Below are 25447 nucleotides of genomic sequence, written 5' to 3'. Positions count from 1 at the left end.
GCTGATAAATCTCACATGATCAAAAACAGCTACTAAATGGACCCTTAAAGTGAGATTGTTTTGTCAATTGCTAAGAATAAACTGCTATATAATTGTGTAAAATATAACTGCGGTAGCATTGAGTTTGGCCTGTTGTGGATGCAGGTGTCCACATACTTTTGGTTATATAGTGTAGCAGATTACTTATTTGGACTGAGGAGTCATGTAGACACAACTTTACTTTATTTGTCTTTTCATTTTTTTTTTTTTTTTTCTCCAGCACACACGTCCTTTATTTCAAGATAAATCTCTGGTCCAATTGAAATCTTCTCTCATTACATTTCTTACTAAAGACACAGGATGGCGCCAACAACCCACAGAGATGGTATCTAGAATTTGGTGCACTTCTGAGGTATTTATAATTTGCAGTCATGTGGCTCATTTCCCCCAAAAATTCAGATTATTAATCTACAAATCTATAAACTATAAAGAAATTTCAGAGATTAACACATATGTCAAAAATAAGCCTTATCACCTTTAAAGCATTGATTATGCTGGGTTTGCCACTTTGAGGCCACTTTCTAATAAGGCAATCTTTATAAATCAGAATCAGAATCAGAAAAAGCTTTATTACCAAGTACGTTTTTTACACATACAAGGAATTTGTTTTGGTGTTGTAGGTGCATGTCACACATTCTCTAAATAAAGAAGGTTAAGAAAATCAAGTATTAGAATATAAACAATATAAGTATAAATATATATACACAGTATGTATTAAAAATAAAACTAGAAAGAGCAGTACAGCAAAGGGTTGGTAAGTTGTAACTAATGGGTTTATTATGGTTAATAAATAATTTAGTAATGCTCCATGGATTAGTTATAAGACATTTATAAGAATTAATTGGGGTCAGCAGGTTGTAAAAATCCTGTTGGCAGGTGTTTACCCTTTTAATTTGGTAATAAAGCAGATATAACTGTTGGTAATCTAATAAATGCTCTCTCTTTTTAATAAGACATCCAATCTGCAGTTATGCATATGTCATTATCAAAGGATTTTAATCATCATTGCTGCCAGTGGTGGAACGTTACACCCCTCAAATACTGTACTTAAGTACAAATTTGAGGTAGGCTACTTGTACTTTACTTGAGTCTTTTCTTTACATGCCACTTTCTAGTTCTACTCCACTAGATTTCAGAGATAAATATTGTACTTTTTACTCCACTACAATAATCTGACACCTTTAGTTACTAGTTACTTTAAAAATTGAGATTTCGCACACAAAACTTGAGTACTTTTACTTTTAATACTTCAAGTACATTTTCCTGATGATACTTAGGCCTACATAATTTTACATAAGTATATTTTTTTCAATCCAGGACTTTTACTTGTAAAAGAGTAGCCTATTTTACAGTGACTACTTTTGGAGCCTAAAGTATCTGAATACTTCTTCCACCACTGAGCTGCAATTGCAAGTGTTAAGTTGTGGATTTTGGTCCAAATCGTAGCCTACACTAGAAAAAAAGTAATCAAATGATCTTACTTGTCAAAGGGATTTTTTTACAACCTCAAAAACCCAAAGGTTGTTCTTAATAATGCCTTTTAACGAATATATAAAGCATTAGTAATGATAATTAATCAGTGACAATGCAGTTAGTAACAACAACCCCTTTTTAACGGGTGCACGTGCCACTTGAACTTTTTTATGGAGGTCATAGCTCATAGGTGAGGGTTATAATTGCACTTCATTGTTAGACTGTGGCGCCCTCTAGTGACGAAGAGGAGCAGATGAGGAGCGAGGTTTATTGTTCTCCTGTCTGTTTGTCGGTTAACTTTATTCGCCCCAAAGTCATTTTTATTCAAGATGTTTTAACGATGCTGCCAACTTAACGTTCAGGTCTACCGTAAAACAAACTGAAGCGAGCTATGAGGAGGTAGTTTCAGACGGCCGCTCTTCAACGCTGAGACTTGTGGGGGGATGAAAAGTCAAACTGCGCTCTGAGCAGACAGCAGCGGCGTCACGGAGGAGTGCAGGGGGGACGGAGCAGACTCCGGCCGGTCTGTGGACGCTGCACACAGGCAGACAGACAGTTCCCGGTACAGAGCTGCAGTGAGAACGATACTTTACCTCTTAGCCACACCGAGGCTTTGGTGAAAAAGGTTTAGGCAGCTTCTGAGTCAGTGAAGGCATCATGGTTGTGTCGGTGCGGAGCTGGGTCGCCAACGAGGGAGGAAAGCACTTGGTCCTGGTAGGGAAACTTTTGTCAGAGATTTAGCATCTTATCTTTACATTCATCCGTTCGACTCCACTCATATCGTAGGCTGTTAATGGACATGTTTGTTTTGCCTGCTCGTGAGCTGTTGCAACACCTTTCTTTTCTCAAGACAAGCAAGTTATGCTCACGAAGTTCTGTACCAACTTCCATCCTGAAGAGGCACACACTGTTAGTCAGGTTGTCAGTGCTCTATTGTGAGGTTATTGTACTTTATGTGCTGTATCCACACAGCCTACTACAACCTTTATATGCCATGTGTTTATATTGTGTTATAAGATAAAATGTAAATCCTGAAACATTCCACGAAATGTTTCAAGCCCAACAGAAAACATTAGAGATGTTATTCTATGTGTTGACAATGTCCTGATAATGAATATCCTGTAGCTAAGACTACACTATACATCCATGTGCTGTATGTGTGTGTGTGTGTGTGTGTGTGTGTGTGTGTGTGTGTGTGTGTGTGTGTGTGTGTGTGTGTGTATAGATGCTGTGGCTGGGAGTGAACACTTGGCTCTTCTTAAAGACATTCCTTCTGTACTACACTGGACAGCAGTATCACTACCTCTACAAGATGCTCGGGGTAAGCCCTGACACATTTACATCTGCACAATGCATTTATTAATTTCCTTGTGTGTCTTAATACTTAATACACAATGTTTTTAAAGGTTATAGTCTGTAATTCAAATGTTAACAAAAAGTTTTACCCTACTACCACCCAAATTCAAAATACGGGAATGTAACCTGTTGTCACTTCCAAATAGAAGAATAGGTGTTCAGCAACTAAATATAAGTTTCAAATATTATGTTCATATTGCCTATCGTGTTTATTTATTCCCCTAATTCTCCAAAAGTCACACGGTGGCCTTCAAGGAAGCCTAAACAAGTTGATATTGGTTTGCCATTACATGTTTAAGAAAAAGAAGTGTAAACATCGGTTCGCTTCAGATTGTTACCTGCAATCCCACACACGGTATTAGTATAACATAATAACTGCCACTACCACCAAAACCCTTATTATATGTACTAGATTATGCTGATGTAGTTTTTATGGTAGAATTTTTTTTTACATGTCAAAAAAGCACATGCGTAAACAATAAAATAAATGATGGCTGAATTTGGGGTCCTGGTATTGTGCATGCTGGCTCAATGTCACACTGTCCTGGCAAGCCATCATTAATACCAAGCAGAGTGAAAAATGTGAATTTCCCCTTGCGGAATAAATAAAGGCATGTCTTCTTCTTCTTCTTCTTCTTAATGTAACACCTGTGCATTTCTTACTAATCACAATTCAAAATGTTTGCTGTGAAAAAGACCTACTTTGTCTAAAATGACTCCCTTTTTTCTATATAGTTACTATATTTAACCTCAACCATTTCATTTGAGTGTCTGCATGTAGACTACTTTCGGCAAACAATCCCACAATGCAAGATTCCACAATTTATAGATGCAAAGTTGTGTGAAACTACACCAATTAGTGCGGACACAAAATTAAGATGATTCAGTGTAAGTGTAAGAAATCTCAAGAGACTGCTAACTATTGAGTAAGCTATTGAAAAAATCCTATATACAGGCAAGTAAACAAGTGAGTGATTTTAGACACAGCTCTATTGTCAGATGGCATTTCATTTTTTTGGACTTCTTAAAGCACACACAGGTGTTCTCACTTATTATGCTTGATTGGATTTCTACTTAGGACTGTGTTTGTGTGTACAAAGTGTGTGATTGTGTACAAATAGAAAAGTGTTTGTGACAAAAACTACTAGGGCTGCAACTAACGATTATTTTAATAATCGATTAATCTGTCGATTATTTTTTCGATTAATCGATGAATCGGATAAAAAAAAACTAAAAAACAAACAATACAATCGACTCAATACATACTTACATACATACTTGTTGTTTTAGTTAATAGTTGTGTAAAGGTAACTAACCCAAAGAGCAGATACAGACCACACACACACACACACACACACACACACACACACACACACACACACACACACACACACACACACACACACACACACACGTTCACTTGAAGCTTATTCATTAAATTATTACCATCATTGTAGTAAGTGCAAGTTAAGTTCATTTGTACACCACATTTAAACACAGCTTAAGATGACCAAGTGCTATAAAAGAACTTTAAAATGAAATTAAAAAGTACAACACACACAAATATATTTGTCAGCAATAACTGTTACAGGACAAAGCTCAGAATATATACATGACAATAGATTGAAAAATTAATGGGCCAAAAAAGGCGAGTGAATAAAAACGTGTCTTTAGTCCTGCCTGCTTTACTACTGTTATTAACGAGCTAACGCTAGCTTGTCATGCTTGTCATGCTGGATAACGAGTAAATACCACACCAGCACCAGAAGAGCTACTGGAGGGACGTTACGTTCCTCACTTCAAAACGGAACACACGGTACCCTGCTGTTGAACTCCCTTCCTCCTCATCAAGGACTCCAACATGTTTACGTTTTAGGTGCTGAATCATCACCGTGGTGCGCCCGTGCCATGCCGTGTCGCTTTTGCTTATCTTGCAATTAACACGTTTTCGATTTATTTAGTGTGAAATGCCCACACCTTGGATGACTTAGGTCGTACTGATTTCTCTGCCTCCGCCATGTGTTTCAGAACAACGTTACGGGTCTCTCCAGTCTCTCTCCGTATTTCCTCTACCCCCGCTCTGCTCTTTTTTCTTTTCTTTCGCCCCGCGCCACTCTGCACGGCACTCAACTCAATTGCTTTTATCTCCGTGACTGAGTGGCGTGTCGCGCGACACAACGAATCGATAATGAAATTCGTTGCCAACTTTTTTAATAATCAAATTTTATCGATTTTATCGATTCGTTGTTGCAGCCCTAAAAACTACAAAATTCATGAAATAGCAGTTCAGATTAAATTACATTAATTTATCTGATGCTTTTATCCAAAGCAACTTACAATAAGTGCATTCAACCATGAACATACCACCCAAAAATCACAAGAATCATGCAAGTACATACAAGTAATCAAATAAGCAAAACTGCTTCAAGTGCTACATTTTAGAAACAAGAGAAATCTATCTTTTCATGTGCCAAAATGCAGTGTGAACAGCAAACAGTTGGGCTTTTGTTGAGCATTAGCTGGGCCCCCCTCGTAGTAATATAGTAGCAAACCGCTTGGTAGTAGCAGAGTGTAGTGGACGGGCTGGGGTGTATGGTTTGACCATGTCCTGGATGTAGAATGGGTCTGAGCCATTCACACCACGGTAGGCAAGTACCAGTGACTTGAATTGGATTCGAGCCACCACTGGTAGCCAGTGCAGGGTGCACAGATTGAGGGAAATCAATGAAGAGCATCTGTAAAAGCTACATTTAAGGAGAAAAATCTGACACTCATGGAGAATAAATAGTCACTAAATTGGCCCCAAAATTGGTCATGTTACACTTCTAAGTGACTTCCCAGATGACAACCATCAGACTGCAAGTTTTCATCAATTCAGGGACTAAATCTCTGTTTTTGAAGAAACAAGCTGCTCCTGGCTTCTTCTGTTTATATCACAGTAGCTGGTATTGTGATAGATGGTAGACTGTCACATGCAGGTCTAATGAGTCTGAGTTTTGACTTTGAACTCTATGATGGCAATTAGCCAGCTCTCTGCGTGTGTGTGTGTGTGTGTGTGTGTGTGTGTGTGTGTGTGCGTGCGTGCGTGTGCGTGCGTGTGCGTGCGTGTGCGTGCATGTGCATGCATGCTCACAGGTTGGCTGACTCTACGGGCCGGTCCAATAGTGACATGAGCCTAGGCACACAGAATCAGGAGTTTTGATGCTTGTTGACTCATATGAGCATCAGTGTAATTGTTGTCACAAGTTCATGTTGGTGTCTCTGTGTGTGTGTGTGTGTGTGTGTGTGTGTGTGTGTGTGTGTGTGTGTGTGTGTGTGTGTGTGTGTGTGTGTGAATCCTTGTCTTCGGTGAAAATCACAAAATACAAATGCCACTGACATTCCTCTCCAATCACCTGAGACTTTCTAAGCTCAAACACTGCCTGTTGCTCTTCACCAGCTATTTGCTCCCCAATGTTCAAGACCTGTGTTGGTATTATGTCAGTGAAGAAAATATTATATGTAAATCAATTGAAAGAAAGTTGTGTGTCATATTAAATAAAAGGAAAAATAAGATTTGGCATCAAGCAGCATGTGTGAGCTATTCATGTACAGTGGGAGGCACAGGGAGAGAGGGGCAAGTGTGGGCATGCCGCTGGCTCTGACTGAATGCCTTGCCAGAGGGCTTAAGTTTATGTGTGTACGCATGTGCATCTGCATGTGTGTGCACATGCAAAATGGGGATGCATTTTAAAGCTTTAATGCTGTTGAAGGGAATTCAGATTTAACTTAAAAAAAGCAACTTATCTCATTCACCTGTATGGTTCAATGTGTGTGTGAATGTGTGTGTGTGTGAGTGTATTTGTGTATTTGTGCGCATGTGCTTTGGTTTATCGGGCTGTTGGGGGTGTATTGAAAGCAGGATATCAGATCTCCTGCTTGTGGTTTTGCCATCAGCTGCTTTTCTTTGGGAAGCTGTGTTGAGTGAATATGCGTGGGAAGTTTTTAAAGGGTAAAGGTATCAGACTTTAAAGTACGCTGGTGTTAACCTTGACCTGCTATATGTAGATTCTCATTTTGACCTGTTTGTGTGCCCCATTTTTGTATTCCAGAAGCCGTGTTGTGTTCACAATGTTATCAATGTTACATTCAATGTTATGTTCACAACTGGTTTCCACTGCCTGGCCAAAATACCTAATACTGCAGGTTCAAGTAATTAAGTTCACATAAAACACAACACAACCACTGAATTAAGGAGGACACAATATTTGTTGTCCACATTCAACTTTGATGACGATGATCCTGTACTCACTGTGGGTTGCAGTAATAGTATGGAAAGTGTCAGGGTCATTCATAACATAAAACAAGTCTGCACACCAATAAACACTGAAGACAACAAATTGGAAATTAGTTGTTTAATCGCTGTGTTGTAGTGTAGCCAAATGTCAAACAGCCCACATCCACTGTTCTTTGTAAAGCAACAAACTACAATGTAACAACCAACACATTTAAAAGCTAGGCTAGGCCCGCAGTGTCAGGCTTTAAAAAACCCTGGTTTATTGGAGTAGGAAAACACAGAATTATTCAGACATTCATATATTTGTCAGACAGTTTCATTGAATTCAGTAGTGCAACTGGAGAGTTGCTTGTGTAGGAAGCAGTAGTAATAATAAACTATTTTTTTTAAAATATAAAACTATTTTGGTTTTTAGATTTTTTTTAAGGATATTCAGGATTTTCCTTTAAACAATTACTAAATTACTATGTTTCATTATCCTAAAAAAACTAAATTAGTGTTCTATTTAAAAGCAAAGCCTCAGCAGAGAGAAACCTAAAGGAGAATGATTACAAGCGCCATACTGAGAAGGACAAAGATGTTGTGTAGCAGGGTAGTCATGCCTCAAGCCCTCTGTGCGCACATTAAATAGTCCAGATCTGAATAGAAACGGCTCAAAAGTGTGTATCTTAATCCGGCAGACCCTTATTACTTCATATCTGCTGCATCAGGGCTCATTTCAGAAACCTGCCTAACGTGTGTGTGTGTGTGTGTGTGTGTGTGTGTGTGTCTGTCTGTCTGTCTTTCCCAGCTAGGGCTGTGCATCAGCAGGGCTTCTGCATCTGTGCTGAACCTGAACTGCAGCTTGGTGCTGTTGCCCATGTGTCGCTCCCTGCTCACCTTTGTCCGAGGAACACACACGGTAAGAAAGACACTGAGGAGTGTGGAGTGAGGAAAGAGGGAGGTAGGAAAGGTAGAGGGATGGGAAGAAAAGGTTTATTGAGTTGAGGGAAATGTGCGTGTGAATTGTTTGTTTATGCCACTTTGAAAGATGCAAAGTTGTAGGATTTCTATGTAAAAATGCATGAAAACTGTTATAATTTTAGTGCATTATTGGTAAAGATCCATTCTAAATATAGGGAGGGTAAGAGGATAAGTTGAAATGAGTTAGGTGTGTTAAAGGTGTATGTATATATAATAATAATACTATTGTCTGTGTTACAATACACATACTCATGCAGGTATCGAGCCGAGAGACTCGCAGACTGCTGGATAAGAGCAAGACCTTTCATGTGGCATGTGGAGTAGCCATCTGCATCTTCTCTGGTAAAAACTGTCACTTACCACCACAGCTCATATTTCTTCATGTATCACTGTGTGTGTGTCCGGATGTGTGTGTGTTTGTGTGTGAAGTGTGGATAAATGGACCCAGGCCAGCTCAGCATTCCTGGTGTACCAGCTGGGCTGTCCCTACAGCTGGTCATGTGTACTTTTGCTGTCTAGTTGTGTGTGTGTTTGTGCGTGTGTGTTGTTGCTCTTGTGAGTCTCCTCTCATGACATCATGGGAGCTTTAAGCAGATGTGGGTCCGCTGGGTCTCTGCTTTACAGGCTTCTTCCTTTTATTCATTCATGTTTTTTTTTCTAAGAAGCCTGGATTTATATCTGTACAGTAACACCTGATTCTCTTTTCCTCAGGAAAAAGACAACCTAATTAAGCACTCGGCACTCACCACCCGCCACCTACGTACATATAACCATATGCTGTGTGATTTTCCTCGCAGTGATCCACTCATTGTACATAGGTCCTGTTCATTCAGTAGTAACATCTTGACAGTGGCTGATGAGTGTTGGGATGTAACACTCACTGTGTTCTGTAGAGACAAAACATTTTGTCTACAAATACCAAGCAGGTTTTCACAGTTTCTAAGAGCTTTACATTTGACCAGGGACCTCTGAATAAAAATGTTTAACAACTTGCATTTCTGCTCCACCAGATAGCATTCTTAAGGGATTCGGTATTTATTTCCATAAAATTGGAATCAAAAGGTACGCCTTAAAAAGGCATGGTCAAAATTGAAGCATTTCTTCCCTTTAGGCAAAGTTCTCATGTTCTAATAGCGGAGTTCCACAGTTCTGAGACAACAAATGACAAATAATACAGAGAGACAGCAGGGATGGGAGAGAGACATAGAGAAGAAAAAGAGAGAGGGGGGGTGGAGAAAGACGGGTGGGAAGCAGTGGGAGTGAGAAAGGATGTGAGTGAGAAAAAAGGACCCTTGTGTCTAATGATTACACCCTCTAATTCCATCAGCTGTTGAACGGCTGCATGGTTAGCCTATGATGTCAGGGAGGTGTGTGTGTGTGTGTGTGTGTGTGCCAGTGAGTCCGGAGAATGTTTTGCTGACTTTTTGCTGAACAGACAAAGAGATGTTTGTTTGAGTATCCGCTAGCAGTTCATTTTGACCTTTATAATTGTGTGTATGCGTGTGTGTGTTTAAGGCAGAGGAGCTGTTCTGTATGTCTACTGGTATCTATGCACACAAAATATGTGTTTTAAATCAGCATTATGCCAAACTTTCTCTTCTTCTGTAGTTGTACACGTGTCTGCACACCTGGTTAATGTCGTCAACTTCAGTGTGAGCTACTCGGATGACTTTCCTGCTCTCAATTTGGCTCGCTTCAGAGGAGAGGTGAGACACAAATGCTTGCACATTCGTACTTTATACTTGTGAGGACGCTCTAATCTTGATGCATTTCATAGCCCCTAACCATAACCATAACAACGACATGTCTAACTCCAAATCTTATCTTGACCGTAAGGTCAAAACATGTCGTCCAAACACTGTGGACAGTCTCCTCAATGGCATTCATTCATGGTGTTTAGTGCACACACGGAAAGTGACGGAAGTAGTTGGAAAAAGAGAGCAGGAGAAGTATTAATCCTGCACCTCACCTCTACGCTGCATAAATTGGGAAATTATGTATTTTTGGTGTTTTGTGTTGTCTTTACAGGACCCCAAACTGATCATTTTGACCACAAGTAAGAACTATTCTTTCTTATACAGTATATAGACCAGAGGTGTGTGTATGCATGTGAATGCTGGAATGTTTTTACTTGTGTAGCAATGAACGTGGTAAATGTGTAGCTGATTAGAGTGGCTTTATGCCAAGAAGAGAGGAGGACGTCATGCTGTGTTTCGTCCTCTCTTTCTCTTCCCTGTATGTTTGCTGTTTTAATGGGGAAAATACGTCTTTGTAGAAAACAAATTGGTTGCTTGCTTACTAATAAATTGTTTACTTTTTAAAATTGTGGGAATATCATAGTGAGCAGGCATCTCCCCTTACATGTGTCTCACGTGTATGTGTCCTGGGATGTTAACTTGACTTTGCCTCTGCTCTCTAATTGGCTGATTGTCTTCAGTCCCAGGAGTCACAGGCGTCCTGTTGGTTCTCATCCTCTTCCTGATGTTCACATCCTCCTCCTACTGCGTACGGTAGGTCTGCCAAACCACCATTGTAAAAGTTTCCCAAAGCCTAGAACATCACTTTGTATATGTGTAAGAGAAAACCTTTTTGGTTTATTTGCCATGTGAGCAACTGTAAATGGGAGCCACATTGGAGCCTTGCATCCAGTTCTCTTACTGTAATACAACCACAGTGTTGGTGCTTACGTATATGTGTCTCTGCCTCTATGTGTATCCTTTGTGTCATGTCTGTTGCCTTTGTCTTTCTTACTGAGTTCACCTTGTGTGTGAGAGAGAAATGCAAGATGGAAACCATAAGGAAACATGCTAACAGAGGTCTGTTCAGAGCAAATCCTCACTAAGTGTTCCACTCACCGCTCTGTCATTACTCAGGTCATAGTGGGTCACCCACTCTGCATGTGCGCATGTACGTATGTGTGTGTATTTGAGTGTAACCCATGCAGGTGTGTGAGACTTGAAGTGTGTGTGCTCATGCACTGCCCTTGCTTTCTTCAGTAATTGTACTGTAAGAGGCTTTTCCAGACCACCAGAGTTTGGGTAAGTGGCTGCAGCGGTGAGATGGAGGCTTAAGAATACCTACATAATGAGTCACAATGATCCAGTGAGATAATGAGAAAAGAAAAAATGCTTCTCATGTTGTTTTTTACTACTTTTATCTAGCCTTTCTAATGCAATACATATACTATATGAATATATTAGTCTCTTTTATGGCCAAAAACTAAAAAAGATAGTTGTAGCACACTACTGAGAACAGAGGCAGTTTAATTGCAAATGTAGTTGTACAGGTTACAAATTTTCTATATTTGGTATTGAACTTTGGGTTCCGGAAAATAATTTTCAGATAAATATATTGGTTCGTTTATTTGAGCACCAGTCTTTAAAAATGAGGTTTCAATTAAGTTCTGCAAAACCCTATCAGTTTTCTGAGGTTAACGTCAGGATTATTAGGCAATGACTACCTAACAGGGGCGAACACATATATTGTGATTTAAAATGAACCATGCTGCTCAGTTCTTGTGGTATCCCTGTACAGAAACAAGGTATGCTTTAAGAAAACAAGCATGAAAGAAGTTGCCGTAAAAGAGGATGAATACAGGGTTTGATGATGTTCATTGCTTGCAGTGTTTATGGGGGGGTCGTTGTGTGTAATGACCCCTTTAATATTGACCTCTGATGTCCTGCTTACTCAGGCTCTGAGCTGGGAGTCTGTACGTCTGGTCCTGAACAAACTCTGACCTCGCTTTCTTCCTTTGTTGTCCCTGCTCGTTTTCTTGTTTCCTTATATGTTACAATGTAATTATTTCTCATTTAAATCTATTTTGGCTTTTAAAACATCCTTGGTACGACTTAGAAGTAAGAGTTTCTTTGAAAATATGAAAATAATCATATATGTTGTTCTTTTTGCTTTTTTTCAGGTTGTCCAACTATGAGATCTTCTGGTACACACACAACCTCTTCATTGTCTTCTACATCATCCTCATGGTGCACATGGTCGGGTAGGTCTCAGCGCTTAGCACTAAATCTGTGTGTGTGCATGTATGTGGGTTTATCTCTGCATGAGTCAGGGAGTTTTTCTGCACTATTAGTACAGTTTGTCTCCATCCCAACCACTGACTCCAAAAGACAAGATAAGAGTTTGCTTCACATGCGAATGTCGGCAAATATTGGAGACTCACGCTGACAGCTGGAGACAGCTCTAAATTTCCATCAGCAACTTTGGACTCACTGACAAAATGACTTTGCTTTTCAAGAAACCATGCACTACTGACTTTCTTCATTCAAATAATTTCATGTTATTGACATATTCAACATGAAATCACATTTAAATTCTTGTTCTGACAAAATATAGGTGAAGTTTTTCATGGGAAATCAGGGTGCAGGAATGCCTCCACTGACAGCTGTTTAACTGTAGAACCAGGGTTTGCTTGTACATGCCTGTTCTCTTTTTGCAGTTTGTTGTGTTGTATTTAGTGTGGTTGAGTTGTATTAACTAACAGCCTGTATCTGTACTTTTAAGCCTATGTCAAATGGCAATATTTGTTTTAAATATTTTCTTAATGGCAATTTCTTGTTAGGTCACATTTGTGGTCACAGGCTGAACACACAAAACACACAAACACAATCACACTAACTTCACCGGCAAGTTTCCAGTACACCTGCCCTCCATGCCTTTGTACATTTTGAATGACTAAATGTGCAGTGTCATTAAAATCATTATATTATTACTATATCAGGATATTGACTTCCGACATGTTAGGCAGATAATACAAGAAAAATGCATGGGTTTTATTATATGATGTGGTCCGAATGTGGCAGTAAAGAGGGGATCAAAATGTCCTATTGCACTACCAATAACCACACCTCAGAAATCCTAAATGCTACTCTAAAATAACCAAACTAACATCACCTTGATTCTTGTCCTTTCCATTAGAGGAGCTCTGAAGTATCAGACCAACTTAGAGGTCCACCCTCCTGGCTGCCTCAGAGCCAATCAGAGCAGCACAGAGCAGCAGGGCAAGGAGCTGGAGCAGGGTGAGGATGAAGAGAGGAGATGCAGAGAGGAGGCTCACTTCCAGCCCCACTACCCCCAGGTCTGTCTGTGTGTGGGCGGTGCACGTCTATTACGTGTATCCTTGCATTCATATTTATTTGTGTGCATGTTGAAGGAAGTGTTCATACCTGTAAGTGTGTGTCTGTCTTGTAGAGGGTGTGTAAGTGTTGTACATGTGTGTTGAGTATTTGGGAGGTGTTGGAGGGAGTTGGTCCCGTTTATTAGAGGTGTAGTGCTGTAAGGGAGGGGCAGGTATCCTCTTTCTACATCAAGGCCTGCGTTTGTGTGTTTCTTCCTGCGTGTGTGATTATGTGTTTGCACATGGTCGTTAAGCAACGGGCTGGTTTCATAAAATCCCCCTTAAACCTGATTGTGCTCTACAGGGTTTACAGGAGTTGTGAGCAATTAGTCTGCCACAGGTAACTGCCAATAGAACGAAACAAAAACACCACACACTGTGTTAGAAAGTGGAGAGATTTCGCATTTGTTCTCACAAATATATTCTCTTTGCTGAGTTTGATTCAGACACCCCTTGTGTTTTGAGAAACAAGTTAGGAGAATGAGAAAGCCTTGAATGACAGCATTTGATACAACATAAGATTCCCAACACTTCCCGTACGCTGCACTCTTTTAATATCACACAGATCGGAATAATGAGCAGCCTAGTGGGAAAAAATGTTTAAGTCAGCCTCCTGTTGTAATTTTGAGTAGGAATTTCTGACAAGAGATTAGATGTGTTCAGTTGGTAAAAAGAACTACAGAAGTAGGCATGAATTGGTGGCAAAATGGCTGCAAAGTTACATTGCAGTTACATCTATTTAAAATCCAAATTTAACACTAAGGTAATTGATTTAGCTAATTAAAGTATACTACTAATTCACTGTCTATTTGTATCTGTTTTCAAATATGTATAAACATTCACACACAGAAAATAGCTAATATACGCTTAGTTTTAGTTTATCTGGTGTGATTGAATAAGGCAAGCAACAGGGGTAACTATCTTGCATGTGCTAGCTGAAGCATTTTGACAGAAGCTGATGTACTGAAATATTTAGGTAATATGACGCCATCATATTCAACTTTCAGCTGCTCAGTACAAGAACAGCAAGAATCCATCTTCACTTCAGAGGAGATGATCCATGTGAATGGATATTTACACTTATACGTATATGCAAACCTTACTGCAGGTCTGTGCAAAGAAAGGTGTTATGGGTAACCAATTCTCAACACGTAGTGCGGCCCTGCGTGTCAAACAAACTGGGTGGTTGGTCCAACTTTCTAAAAAGACTTTATAACGTTAATGTTAAGCCTAAAATCTGTAGAAGTATGGAAGAATAATGCCACATAAACGTTCCCATATGTGTAGACAGAGAAGCACGTTCCAGCCTTAAAGGAAAACTACAGTTTGCTACAATTTGGGGTTTATTTTTGTAGCTATGATCAACAGTTTTATTGGTCATGCTACTGTAACAATGTACTCACCAAAGAAATTGCAGAATCAAGGCAACAAACATGACATCAAACTGTTCTTTACAACTGTTCCCATTACCTTTTTGGGTGATTAAGTGTTCACATGATGTAGAAAGTCTGTGTTTCTCTTTGTCTATTTGTAGACATGGCTTTGGGTGTCCGGTCCTCTTTGTCTTTACTGTGCCGAGCGTTTCTACCGCTACATCCGGAGCTGCGACCCTGTCACCATAGTGACAGTCATCAGGCACCCCTGTGATGTCATCGAGTTGCGCATGCTGAAGAAGAACTTCAAAGCTCGTCCTGGACAGGTGAGAACACATGACATGTCTAGTTTTTTGTTGCATCTCAGTTGAATTTTATCACTTTACTATTTGATAAATCATATAATGTTTTTGAGAAGAATATAAATTCCTCTGCTATAACTAACTTTGTTTCTTTCTTCTGTGCTTCCACCTTTGTTCCTCTCACTTTTTTGTCTCCACATGCTCCCTCTCTAATTCTCCCCCCTCTCTCTCTCTCTCTGTCTGTCTCTGTTGTCCTGCTGTCTCTCCATCTCTTCCCTCTCTTTCTCAGTATATTGTTCTTAACTGTCCAGGTGTCTCTTCCTTTGAGAACCATCCGTTTACGCTCACAACGGTATGACTTCATGCAACACATTCCTCACTCATGACACAATGCACACACACACACACACACACACACACACACACACACACACACACACACACACACACACACACACACACACACATGTTTTTACAGTTTCTTAAACTTTCTTCCCCCTGGCAAAGAACATGCAGTTCTTTGTCTATCTCAACATCCCGCCCTCCTCTGCTGCTGGCTGGCACTTGAATGACAGCTGGGCCATCCATTAGTATTCTGTTTCACATTGTTGATGTTTTCAGATTTAGTCCAGATTGTATGAGACAAAAGCAGAAGACAAACAGAAAACTTTCTGTTCAGTCAGCATACAGGAATAGACTCATCTCATCTCACACACACACACACACACACACACACACAAACACACACACACACACACACACACACACACACACACACAGATTGTGCATGTCTATGCCTGGTGTTTAATGGAGCTTTGAGGAGGAGGACAGGGAATCACTCTGACAGAGAGCAGACAGACCCCTGAGGCTAGTAATGCCGTCTGCCAACAGGAAGGCTGTGTGCGTGTGTGTGTGTGTGTGTGTGTGTGTGTGTGTGTGTGTGTGTGTGTGTGTGTCTTTGTGTTAGTTGCACGTGAATGTGAGTGTTTTCATGTACTTTCCAACAACTGAGAGTGTATGCACTTGTGTATTTCTTTGTCTTTGTCTGTGTTTTGTGTTTGTGTGTATTTTGTTGTAACTCACTGTCTGCTCTCTAACTCCCTGCAGTGTCCTACAGAGAACAAGAAAACTTTTGGCATCCATCTCCGAGTCGTGGGAGACTGGACTGGTGGGTGCACATTCACAGTTACATGTGCAGAAACACATAGATAAAAGGACAGACAAATAGACACATGCACACATTTTCTGTTCCCTATCGGAGTTGACAGGATGCAAGTCATTTTGTTTTGTCTTTTCTCTCTGGGGAGGATGCATATCGGCAAAACTACATGCTACATGCTGCACTGTTTATGTACTGTATGCATGGTTCCCACAGTTTTATTGTCTGGTTGGAAAATTGCATTTTCCATGAGTGCACGCACACACACACACACACACACACACACACACACACACACACACACACACACGCGCGCGCACACACACACACACACACACACACACACAAACACAAACAGTCAGAGGTGTCAAGTAATGAAGTACAAATACTTCGTTACCTTATTTAAGTAGAAATTTTGGGTATCTATACTTTACTGGAGTAATTATTTTACAGCAGACTTTTTACTTCTACAAATTACATTTTCACGCAATTATCTGAAATAGGAGTAACGAGGCTATTTTTTAAATGTAAGGAGTACATTTTAAAAATAGCCTCGTTACTCCTATTTCAGTTCGGCTTGTTTTCATTCCGGCATGTCATCGTTCAAAAAAACACAAAAAAAAAAAACCTATCCAGATAAATCGCGACATCCGGATAGAGTGAATTTGATTGTGGTTGGATGAGAAGTATAAACATATACCATTCCGACACCCTATTGGTTTGTACACGATCCATCGCACCTGCACAGACCTGGTGCTAATACGGCACCGGTGCCAACAACCGTTATCTACCGGACCGAATAGCAACGCGGATTTCGGTGCCTTATTAGGTGCCACTTACATGTCTGCGCTTCTCTCTGGTGTTCCGAAAACGGAAGTTAGAGGGAACTGAAACATCGCTGCACGGGACGCTAGTTAACACTCCAGTTGGCAGCAGGTAACGTTAGCCTACCGCTAGCTAGTAGATGGATTAAACACGGTTAAAATGCTGACAGCTAAACGGTGTAAAAGTGTCTGTATTTCACTGTAGAAGATTATAACACCAGACTGTAGCTGCCGTTGTCTGAAAAACACAGACTCAGCCTGAAATAAGTTATTGTTATAAGTTATTGTTATTACATTTTTAATAAATCATTTAATTTTGACCCTGTGGCCTTAGCAATACACAAGCCGTTCTTTAATGTCGCCTTGTGCTCCTTTTTTTTTTTTTTAAGATCAACTTTTTATTGTTTTATATTTTTGACCATACAGAACAGACAAATACAATTGAACAAGGGTTTCCTTTTTTGTGGAGGTGGGGTAGTGCGCTATAGGCCTCTGTGAGGGCTAAGCTTTTGTCCTTAATGACATTTTTCCCCCTTACATTACTTTTACTTTTAAGTAGTTTTGAAACCAGTACTTTCACACTTTTACTTGAGTAAAAAGCTTGAGTTGATACTTCAACTTCTACAGAAGTCTTTTCAAACCCTAGTATCTATACTTCTACTTGAGTAATGAATGTGAATACTTTGGACACCTCTGCACACAGTCAACAGACTTTGACTTTCACAACTTGCTGTGTTTAAGTCACACACACTTTTGCACTTCTTTGACTGTAAGTTTCATTGTTATGCAGCAGACTCAAAAGGGACTTCTAAAGAAAGTCGTAGCCTTTGAGAGACTGCGACATATGCAAGAACATGTACACTTATCCACACACACCTTAATCTGTCATGACCACATGTTTTAGTGGACCTTGGAAAGCATTGATTTGGAATGTGTAGACACATCCACATATGGAAATACAGTACTGTTTGCATTAAAATCTTTATTACACTGTCCATTCTTAGAGAGTTAGATCAGTGGATGAAATAATGTGAAATGCAAAACCTCTCCTCTTCTCCTCTCAGAGCGGTTCACACAGCTGTTAGTTCCTGAACCAAGGATAGACTTGGAGATCCTTCCCATGGTGCAACAGAGGAGATACCCCAAGTACGTTTTTGTGTGTGTGTGTGTGAGTGATGTGGCTGACATAATTTCTCATGAAGGTTTAGAATGACAGAGGGGTCAGTGGTTCCGACCTCCTGACCTCTGACCCTGTGCTCTTCCTGCGTTGTGTTTGAGAGAGAGATAGGCAGAGATAGTTTTAGAGTTTGTTTTGTGACAGTAAACCAGAGCTAAACAAACCATCAAAACCACCAACCCCCCTCCCTCTGTTAAGTTGGCCGAGGTGTACAACAATGCCCACTTACGGTCAGAAGGGTTAGGGTTCATTTCCATATACTGATATACTGCAACTAGTGGATGCATATTTTATTAATGAAATTCTGATAAAGGGTCACTAACTAACTAAATTAATTGTAATATCTTTCAAAATTAGTGTTTTTTATAACAGGATAATCAATAAGTTATTAATATAACTCTAATCCTATCTTTTTCTATTTCTTATACTTTTTGTATATTTTTTCCTGTCTATTTAATGTGTATTTGTGTTATTCTGATGGGTGTGAATTTTTCTTTTGATCTGCTGTAACAAGGGAATTTCCCCAGTGTGGGATTAATAAAGTCTATCTTATCTTATCTCTTATAAAATCAGCACTTTAAGATCATTTGAACTGATGACGATGGGTTTGTTTTTACAAATGTCACCAATAAAGTGGTGGGTAAAATGAGTGCAGGTGATATTACTCAACACGCAAGAAGAACAGTCAGAAATTTTGGAAAATATGCAATATCTGCAAAATTGATAAGAGCTTCATCTCTATTAGGAATTAGGTCCACAAATTGTTTAGCCTAGCTTAGCACAAAGGCTGTAAACAGGGGGAAACTGCTAGCCAAGCTACATCACAATTGAAAAAATTGGCTTTCAGATAACTTCAAAGCTGTCAAACCGATATTTTTACTGACCACAGTGCTTGTCATTACGTGTCAGTAACGCTAAACCAAGCCTAACTTGGCCCTGTGGTGGGTGTTGGGGTGTGTAAAGGCTGCTGTAGCATTACCAACCATTTTCTGGGCTCAGTTTCATGGGTATTATTGTCTGATCATATTTGTGTGTACTTTCTCAATGCAGAGAAATGCTCTGGTGTGACTATGCTTGGTGATTTGTGTGTGGGTGCATGTGTGTGTGTGTGTGTGTGTGTGTGTGTGTGTGTGTGTGTGTGTGTGTGTGTTTTCGATGACACAAGTGTTTGAGCAGCTGTTGTAGAGATGACGGGTGTGTGTGTGTGTGTGTGTGTGTGTGTGTGTGTGTGTGTGTGTGTGTGTGTGTTTGGGGGATCAGACAAGCTGCACCCAGTCTGTGGGAATTCAAATGCAGGATGTTTATCTGCTTATGTGTGTTTGACCCTGAGGGGAAAGTATAAATATATTTGTGTATATTTGTCCAGTTTCTTGGCTAATTGTCTTTTGTGTTTTTGTCCATACTGTACGGTATGTTCAGGCTTTACGTGGATGGTCCCTTTGGAAGTCCATCAGAGGAAGTGTTTAACTACAGCGTCAGTGTTTGTGTCGCAGGTGGAATAGGAGTCACGCCTTTCGCCTGCGTGCTGCATGCTCTGCTGTGAGTTATGAAAAGAAAAAACATACAAACATTGCATCCAGAACAAATGAACAATTTGTACAAGTATTCATATGTTTCTTTCTATCTTTCCTCCTCCCTGCTGTACACCCAGTGATGGCTGGACGGGTTTCAGGTTGCAGAGGTTGTACTTTGTGTGGGTCTGCAGGGAGATCCAGTCCTTCTACTGGTTTGCTGAGCTGCTGTGTGCTGTTCATCACAAGGTCAGGACAAATTTTGTATGCTATAGCCTACATGTTATACTAATGAAACATGTCTGACTTATGAACTTGAACTTTGGTTCATAATCAGTGTGGTAATTGTTTGACCAACATCCAGTGTTTTTGATTGCTTGAATGTTAGGATTGGGTCAGAAGATTCACTTTCTGAAAGAACTTAAGTAGTTATTTTGTATTTTTGAACTGAGCCACTCCCCCTCAAAATGTCTGTGCATGCACCTCCTTCTACACTAAGTTAAGCAAGTTTACCAGCAAAGATAATCAACCTGCCACAGGCTATTATACCTATTAGGGGGCTAGCAACTTTCCATCTCTTCTCGTCTTCTTCATCTCTCGTTTGCTCTCAGTCGGGTCAAAGAAAGCTTTTCGAGTTTGTTTTTGTGGGTTTTTTTTGCAAAGAACATCTTTACAGGCATACTGAAACACTCAGCAGTGCACAGTCTTAAAAATGTGTTCAACCCAAATGTAAGGAATGCCCAATGACTGCACTGGTGGTGCTGTCTATGTGTCTGTCCTTGTCTTATGTGTGTATTTTGTTATTTTATATGAGTTGTGTCATGAAATGATAGTGTATGTTTAGTTTTTGTCTTATAATTTTAATTTTGTATTGTTTATGATGTTGTCATGTGTATTTTGTATTGCATTGCCACATTTTCAAGTGAGTTGTAAGGACCTCAGGAAGAATAGCACCTGCAATGCAAGAGCTAATGAGGATCCTAAATAAACAAACAAACAGAATACATGCCTTAGGGAGAATTAAGGCAATTCTTTTTTTCTTACAATATAGATTAATAATGAAATGTCAGGGACCTGAATAAACACTAGTCATCAGTTTCAGGTTTATTGTATTTTATGCCCTCTTGTGGCTGTTAGAAATTTTACCTCTCCTGTTTCAAGGAATAAATGTTGCATTTTATCCTAAATATCACTTTGATGAATTAGCCCAAAGGCATCACAGCACCACTAAAACACATTTCCATGTATTTGTTTGTCATTTAGCTTTGGCAGGAAAACAGACCGGACTACTTTAATCTGAAACTGTACGTCAGTCAGGCAGACATCCTGCAGGTAAGTGTGACACACGCATGCACGCGTGCACACACATACTGTCTAGCTTTTTATGTTCATCTTTTCATTTCATTCTGTCTGTTCACTCATTCATCTCTTCATTGATCCATTGTTTGTCAGTCTTAAAAACCTAAGCCACTAGAAGGCAGTATATGACAGAAAGAGAAGCTACAGCACACTAAAGTCCAAAGTCTTCTTTTGAGTTTACTTTCTTTCGATTGTTGGCTGTCTGTTCTCTCTCTGAACTACACAGTATTTATTGTGTCAAATTGTTTCTGCGTGAGCACTTTTATAGTAATCCACTTGTTTTAAACCCAAACTCTTTTCACCTGTTCTTGCTGTAAACAGCCATTAGAGACCATGAATTAGAGACATCATATTGACAGAAATGCTTACTTGTCTCAGTGTCTGTAAAAAGAAAATACAAGGCCACAGAGATATAATTTAGAAACAGTTTGGGAATATTTTGTTCATACTGTAAATAGCTGCTAATATTTCCTCCTATTTGTTTGGTCATGTGACTAACTTACAGCAGCTCCTCGTTAGTATAGTGGTGAGTATCCCCGCCTGTCACGCGGGAGACCGGGGTTCAATTCCCCGACGGGGAGAGTTGCACTTTTCCAGAGCCTGTTGCACACTGACCAAGTTTACAAGGAGCCGTAAAACCAGTCTGCCATGAATCAGAGGCCTGTCAAAGGAAGCACAACTACTACTGACTGTGAAACACTCAGTGTAGTTTTTGTCCATGTTTATGTTTCATGCTCCTGATTTGGGATGGCTCCAGCTCTTCCTCTGCACAGACATCCAGCTTTAATCTTAGTTTGTAAGCGAGCCCAGTAAAGGCAGGAAATCAGATAACAGTGGGAATGCAGGATTCGTGATTAACTGGCTGACCAAAAAAAGACATGGCCTGACATTTGTCTCACACCCATGTCTTATGGATATGGCTTGGGTTATAGTGAGTTTATTGGGTTCTCATTCTTTAACACACAAACTGAACCAGCAGTCTAAAAAGTGTTGGACGTTGTTTTGTTTCTGTAAAAATCTCTTCTTTACATTGTAGATGAATAATGCAGTCTGCTTTAAATATAAACATAGTTGCCTATTAATGAAGAGTAAAATGACATTGTCAACACCGTCCTGTATCCTTTAACACATCTTCTGTCGTCTACACAATACGTTAAAAAATAATAATTTGCAACAATATATCAGTAGCTTACTTTGCTGATACAGAAAGAACCCATGCAGTTCATTATTTTAACTTAATCCCACCATGTTGGCCACTGAATTTTCCCTGCTTTGCCCTGAACTGCCCACAGCTGCAGATAAAATTGAATGATCCTTAAACTAGAGAGCACGGGCTGCGACAGTTTGTAGGTTAGCAGGAGAAAGCAAGAGAAGTAGAGGAACTGGAGGGAAGATGAAGACCCTGTTGTCATGACAGACTGGGATCTTTTAACCTATAGACGTCAACAGTGATTTTCTGATCAAAAATATTGTATGTGTCATCATTCTGCTGCTGCGTTGGTCAGATGACTTTAGTATAGAGGGTTTTCACGACGTGTCATCAGAGCGTCATCAGACCCAAAGTCGCCATGTTGGAGGTACTCCGCATCACAACAAAGCACAGGCACTGAAGTAGATTTCGAACGGCGTCAAGGAAAATGGTTAATTATTGCCGTGTTTTAGGTTGTACCAATAGGTCAGACCGAGAAAAACATTTGGAATATTATCGACTTCCAAAAGTTATTAAAAACCAGGGAGAGGAATGCCAGAAGTTATCAGAGGAAAGGAGGCGCTTGTGGTTGGCAAAGCTCAACCAGGATCTACGAGGGAAAACTCTGTCTTGTTCGGTCTTTGAAATGAAAAAAAAAAAACTATCGAGAGTCACTTGGCTACACCTTGAGTATCACAATGATATCATACAGTTAAGGTTAGGTTGATTAAAGACGTTATTGCATTACTTACTTTGGCCTTCACAACACATTGGTTGTTAATGACTTGGTACTGCGTCTCCCTCACCCATCCACACACCATCTGGTTATAAGCCTCCAAACTTTTGTAGGATTTAAGGTCTTCCGCTGTGTATGGGCTCGGCGAGAAAACCAGGTAGTTGACTATATCGGGATATGCAACTGAAGGAAGAATCACTGGGTCGCCATGGGTCCAAGAAGAGGGAGCCAACTTGTAGGGATCTGCACCGCCAGTAAACTGTAATTTCTCAAAATATCGCGCCTTTTTCTGTGGTCCAAGTTTTTCCATGCCTTTGCATCTTGGACGAGTTTTGATGAGCTTCTCTAATGTTTAGACATAAGGTATTAAAGTATCCTATCTACCTTATTTTCCAGGGCATGTCTGAGGACAAGTACCGCCCACTCACCTCGAGGCTGCTGGTTGGTCGACCCAAGTGGAAGTTACTGTTCGATGAGATTGGGAAGACCAATAAGCAGTGAGTAGAGTGGGAAGGTCCAGGGGTGGAGTATGAACCCAGTGTTATAACATCTATTAACTCTCTCTCTCTCGCTCTCTCTCTCTCTCTCTCTCTCTCTCTCTCTCTCTCTCTCTCTCTCTCTCTCTCTCTCTCTCTCTCTCTCTCTGTGGTTTCAGTAAGCGAGTCGGGGTTTTCTGCTGTGGACCAAAGGGCATCTCCAGGACCCTCCATAGACTGTGTAACTCAGCCCGATCCTCCGGAACAACCTTTGAATTCAACAAGGAGTCCTTCAGCTGATCAAACATCCGAGCTGGTTCTTCACTTCAACCTCACTAAAATAAACTTTGCCATTTGACATTTGAAACTGGCTAAAAGAACTTGAATATTCACAGACTATATTATTGTTTCATATGCATCCCTGCCCATGGTCATAAAAGGCCCAGGAGGACAAGACCTCAACATGCAGCATGAGGCCTGTTCCTCTCTACAGACCAGCCCTACCCCAACTGATTGAAGCAACTGAAGCTTGATCCAATCAACCTCTGAGAAAAACTTAAGAAACCAGCCCACTGCTCGGATTCTCCACTCATGGTGTTCTGTGTTCCCTTTTAGTCAATTCACTTGGTACAACACATATAGTATGGGCTATCATGCCCTGCGTGACCTACCTGAACACACCTCTCTTCACGCCTTTAAAGGCAGATGGCGTGTGGTGATGAATGTGAGGTCCCGCCTGCACATATATACATCCATCAGCATGGTCGTCCTTCAGTTCTTACACTCTTCACCTCGCGAAGAACACCGCTGCCGAGATAGGCTTGTTGGCTACAGCCAGTTAGCTCTGTTTCGCCAGCTAACAGTTAGTTTAATGGCCCCTGTTGCTGTTAGCCCACGGAGCGCTTATTTTGATTTCGCTTTGACATGCTGTGTGTCTCGGGATGAGCACCAGGCATAAACAGGTGAAAAGGAAGTCGTCTGCGGCTTCTCTTTGCATGACAAGGCCAAGGGCCTTATTAGATAGACCTCTGGCTTACAGCAGCAGAGGTCCTCTGTTTCCTCACAGTGTGAGGGCGCATTCGACCAGGTGCATGGCAACATCATGGGCTTTGTTTACTGTAAAGGGGTATCTGTGAGTGATATCTGTGCTGCAGCCAGTTGGTCATCACTGAACACTTGTTTGGTTTTACAGTTAGGATGTGACAGCCCCTTTGGTGGCTCATTCTGTCCTTTCTGCTGGGTCTATTATGCACAGAATTGCTGAAGGTTTTACTCTGGTTCGAAGGCTGCACTGTGGGGCCTTGAATATATGTCCCATACTATATGTGTTGTACCGAGTGAATTGACTGAAAGGGAACAAAACGTTATGACTATAACTTTTGTTCCCTGAAGGAGAGGAATGAGGTACAACACACAGTATGTGAGGCACCAGAGATCATCTGCCTTAAAAGGCTTATATAGAGGTGTCTTAAGCTAGGTCATGTGGGGTGTGATATATCATACTACATATGTTGTACCTCATTCCTCTAGTTCAGGGAACAGAAGTTATAGTCATAACATTTTGATTCTAAAGTTGTTGCTAGATTTCATCTTTTCCCTGACACACACGCCTCTGTGGAGTAAATTTGTTTTCTCATGCTGGCATCTAATGTGAGAGAGGGAAATGTTGCTTTAGAGTCCCACCTCAGAGAACAAACATTTCCTTTGTCTGAGCTGGTACCTTTTGTAATACAAAGACAGTAATGTTTGATTGGTCTGTGAGACTGCAGTGATTTGCTTTCATCAGAGGAGAAGAGTGGAACCAAAACGGACATACAATAGACACTTGATTCAGTTTGTTTTCATTTGTTGTTTAAACTACATGTTCACTGTTCATGTATGTATATCAAAGATCTATCTTTATACAAAGCAAATCTATACTACACCTCAAGCCAGTATTCTTAGATAGTTGTTTTTCCAATTTATTTATATTGTTTAAAGTTATTTTATGTTATGTGAAACAATTCTGCAGGGCTTTGGCAATTTCTCAACAAAGTAAGTGTAGTTTTTTAATGATACAAAGAAGTTAGTATACTGGTGGAATTGATAACAATGTATTTGTAA

The 25447-nt window shown here is 40.3% G+C and overlaps 1 protein-coding gene and 1 non-coding gene across 2 annotated transcripts; both read left to right on the top strand.

Moving 5' to 3' along the window:
• The first annotated feature begins 1724 nt into the window (after positions 1 to 1724).
• LOC116048240 (NADPH oxidase 4) lies at positions 1725 to 25094 on the top strand. The gene is made up of 18 exons (XM_031297215.2): positions 1725 to 2226; positions 2738 to 2833; positions 7935 to 8045; positions 8365 to 8449; positions 9716 to 9813; positions 10136 to 10163; positions 10545 to 10617; positions 12024 to 12104; positions 13040 to 13199; positions 14773 to 14937; positions 15203 to 15265; positions 16021 to 16081; positions 17961 to 18042; positions 19493 to 19612; positions 19725 to 19833; positions 20848 to 20916; positions 23265 to 23365; positions 23524 to 25094. The coding sequence occupies exons 1-18, from the start codon at positions 2170 to 2172 to the stop codon at positions 23642 to 23644; spliced, it is 1680 nt and encodes a 559-aa protein (XP_031153075.1). The 5' UTR covers positions 1725 to 2169; the 3' UTR covers positions 23645 to 25094.
• On the top strand, positions 21453 to 21524 carry trnad-guc. The gene has a single exon. It is a non-coding gene; the product is annotated as a tRNA-Asp (tRNA).
• Positions 25095 to 25447: the final 353 nt, after the last annotated feature.

Source organism: Sander lucioperca, chromosome 5 (assembly GCF_008315115.2).
Source record: "Sander lucioperca isolate FBNREF2018 chromosome 5, SLUC_FBN_1.2, whole genome shotgun sequence".
NCBI classification, from domain to species: domain Eukaryota; kingdom Metazoa; phylum Chordata; class Actinopteri; order Perciformes; family Percidae; genus Sander; species Sander lucioperca.
Note: the sequence above shows the minus strand (reverse complement) of the source record. Positions and strands in the feature narration are given on the sequence as shown.

Bases quoted from the DNA above. Each gene is read 5' to 3' on its own strand.
- LOC116048240 (XM_031297215.2), top strand. From the start codon at position 2,170: ATGGTTGTGTCGGTGCGGAGCTGGGTCGCCAACGAGGGAGGAAAGCAC. The intron at 10,618-12,023 runs GTAGGTCTGCCA...GCTTTTTTTCAG, and splicing joins TCCTCCTCCTACTGCGTACG to GTTGTCCAACTATGAGATCT. The intron at 15,266-16,020 runs GTATGACTTCAT...AACTCCCTGCAG, and splicing joins ATCCGTTTACGCTCACAACG to TGTCCTACAGAGAACAAGAA.